The sequence below is a fragment of the Acanthisitta chloris genome, unplaced genomic scaffold (assembly GCF_000695815.1).
Source record: "Acanthisitta chloris isolate BGI_N310 unplaced genomic scaffold, ASM69581v1 scaffold45644, whole genome shotgun sequence".
NCBI lineage: Eukaryota > Metazoa > Chordata > Aves > Passeriformes > Acanthisittidae > Acanthisitta > Acanthisitta chloris.
Genome location: NW_008670687.1, coordinates 1 through 2642, shown reverse-complemented (window position 1 = coordinate 2642; position 2642 = coordinate 1). Strand labels below are relative to the sequence as shown.

The 2642-nt window shown below is 48.4% G+C and overlaps 1 protein-coding gene across 2 annotated transcripts in view; it reads left to right on the top strand.

Annotated features, from left to right (window-relative positions):
* Positions 1 to 814, top strand: part of ANAPC5 (anaphase promoting complex subunit 5) — an 11701-nt gene extending 10887 nt beyond the window's left edge. For both annotated transcript variants that reach the window (XM_009073748.1, XM_009073749.1), the window contains exons 14-15: positions 1 to 146; positions 494 to 814. The exon at positions 1 to 146 is cut by the window's left edge and continues 29 nt beyond it. In XM_009073748.1, coding sequence (XP_009071996.1) covers positions 1 to 146; positions 494 to 708 — 361 coding nt within the window. In that variant the 3' untranslated portion in view covers positions 709 to 814. The remainder of the gene's footprint in view (positions 147 to 493) is intronic.
* The last annotated feature ends 1828 nt before the right edge of the window (positions 815 to 2642 follow it).

Below are 2642 nucleotides of genomic sequence, written 5' to 3'. Positions count from 1 at the left end.
TGAACAAGCCCTGAATATCCTGCACATGGCAATAGAACCTGTCTTGGCCCACGGAGCTGTCCTGGACAAAGGCTGTGCCATGTTCTTGGTGGCCAAATGTCAGGTGGCTTCTGCAGCTTCGTACACTTCTCAAAAGAAGATTGAAGGTAGTGTGAAGAGTAATTCTGCTTGCTGAAACCGTGCTCAGGAGTACTAGCCAGTGTCTCTACTGCAGTCCTGCCACACCATCACTGCTAAAGTTTCAGTGATGCTGCAGAGTGTCACCTGGTTATCAGACGTTTGCACTGGAGCCTTGTTTATCTGCACACTTTCACACCCCTGTTTTGCAGCAAAGGCTGAGTAGCAAAAACCAGCTGAGAGACCATGTTGCTAAGACACAAGTGGTTTGAAAAGCTGAGGAATTTATAAATGGGCTCCTTAGAATTGAGCTGTATTGCTTGGAGTTGTCACTGTGATATTCTCTTAAATATGACTGTTCCCCTTTTCCCCACAGCTTTGGAATCTGCTATCTTGAATCTAAATGAAGCCAAGACTTACTTTGCCAAAGTGGACTGCAAAGAGCAGCTCAGAGATGTTCTCTACTTCCAAGCCAGGCTGTTCCACACCCTAGGCAAGATCCAGGAAAGGAACAAATGTGCCATGTTGTTCCGTCAGTTGCACCAGGAACTGCCTGCACACGGTGTCCCCTTAATCAATGCCTTCAAGTGATGCATTTCAAGATGAGATCTGTTTGTTTTCCTGTGGGTTTTTTTACAAATATCTTTTTATCATATTCAGCCATCCGTGTTTGAGAGCAACTGCCAATAAACCATGGTTTGGCATTGAACAAACTTGTGTTTTGTTTGTAGTGACTTAAGGGAAAATGTTACTTTCCATCCATTTCACTTTTATTCTGTATTTGCAATTGGGAATTGAATGGGGAAAAGGAGAAAAGACCTTCTTGACTGAGTTGTAAACATGCTGAGTGGAGTAGCACAGTCATGATGAAATATTATCTGTTGTTAGCAGTGACATTTCCACAATCAGTGCTGGCCTTATGAACACTGGGACACAACAAATCATGGAAAATGTAGGCAAAGCTCCTCTGTCCTTGTTTTAAGTGCTGTGGAATGAGGAGTCTCATTTAAAATGTGTCCTTGCTTCTAACCTGTCTGCAGTCTCTGTTTGTGCTGCAGAAACAGATGGTGCTGGCAGAAGGGAACAAGACAGGGTTCAGGCAGAGAGGTGTAAAGGTACAGAGTCCTGGCACTGTTGTTACACGTGTCCTTGTGCAGAGAGGCTGAGAGTAAAGAGTGGCAAACAAAAGCCCCAGCTCAGCTGAAATGTTTTGATAGTGTGTGTTCTCTCCTCAGTGCTGTGTATCATTCACCTGCTCTGCTTTTATGGGTGAATAGATGAAGATCACAACTAACTACCTGAAAGGGTCTGGAATAAAGCTGGAGAGGGACTTCGGAAAAGGGCCTGGAGTGACAGGACAAGGGGGAGTGAGTGACTTAACACTGACGTAGGGCAGGGTTAGATTAGATGTTAGGAGGAAATTCTTCCCGGTGAGGGTGGTGAGGCACTGGCACAGATTGCCCAGAGCAGCTGTGGCTGCCCCAACCCTGGCAGTGTTCCAGGCCAGGTTGGATGGGGCTTGGAGGAACCTGGACTGGCGGGGGGTGTCCCTGCCCTGGGCAGGGGGCGGGACAAGAATGGTCTTTGAGGGCCTTCAAACCCAAACCATTCTATGATTCTTTAACTGAATGTGCTGATGTTGACTTCTAGCAATCAGATCCAGATTTTGGAAGAAAATTTCGTTTTGCTGTGGTGTGGGATTTCAGGGCAGGTGGGATTGCGCTTTGATGAACCTTTTGTGGGTGACCCTTGGGACAGGGCGTGCCAGTCAATTTGTGACTATGTAACACCTGTAGAATCCCTGCCTGGAAGGGAACGGTGGGATTGTCAGCAAGCAGAAAGCAAGATCCGACCTAAACCTGGTTCTGCTGGAGCTCTGCCAGGTAAGGAGGAACAGAAAAGTGTGAAGATGTGGCTGAGACGAGGGTAGTCCAGTGTTAGGTTACACATCCCCTAAATTAGTGCTGCATCGTGGCTGTCAGCAGGTCATCACGGCCTTGATTTTACTGTGTTTCAAACAGCAAAGAGGAATGCAGCTTCATGGAAATATTAGTGTTACTGGCTCATTCCCCCTCAGCTATGTTTTAATCAATGTCGAGGAGTCCTTCAAATCTTTGGAGCACCTACTATGTTACAGCAAGTGCACAGACCTGAGTTCTAGAGTGGCTTTCAAGATTCTGGTCAAAAATAGCACGGTTTCTGCACAAAGCTGGCGTGGGAGCCCAGCTCTGCTCAGGGAGCTCTGCAGCGTCAAAGCGGTGCCCACAAACGGTTCCCAAAGCAAAATGAGGAAGAGGGTTTGGCCAGCTGCAGTGTCCACATCTGCTCAGGGCTGAAGCTGTCGCTTCATGAACAGAAAAGCCCATCAGAAAACTGCAGGTGCACTCGGGCCAGGAATGGTGCTCGCCAGGAGCAGACAAACAGCACAGACAAAGCAGGGGGGATGCTCAGCAGAGGCTGGTGCCAGCCGAGGGCTGAAGGCCGCGCCAGGCGGAGGGCGAGGGGCGATGGGCTGCGGTGTCGGG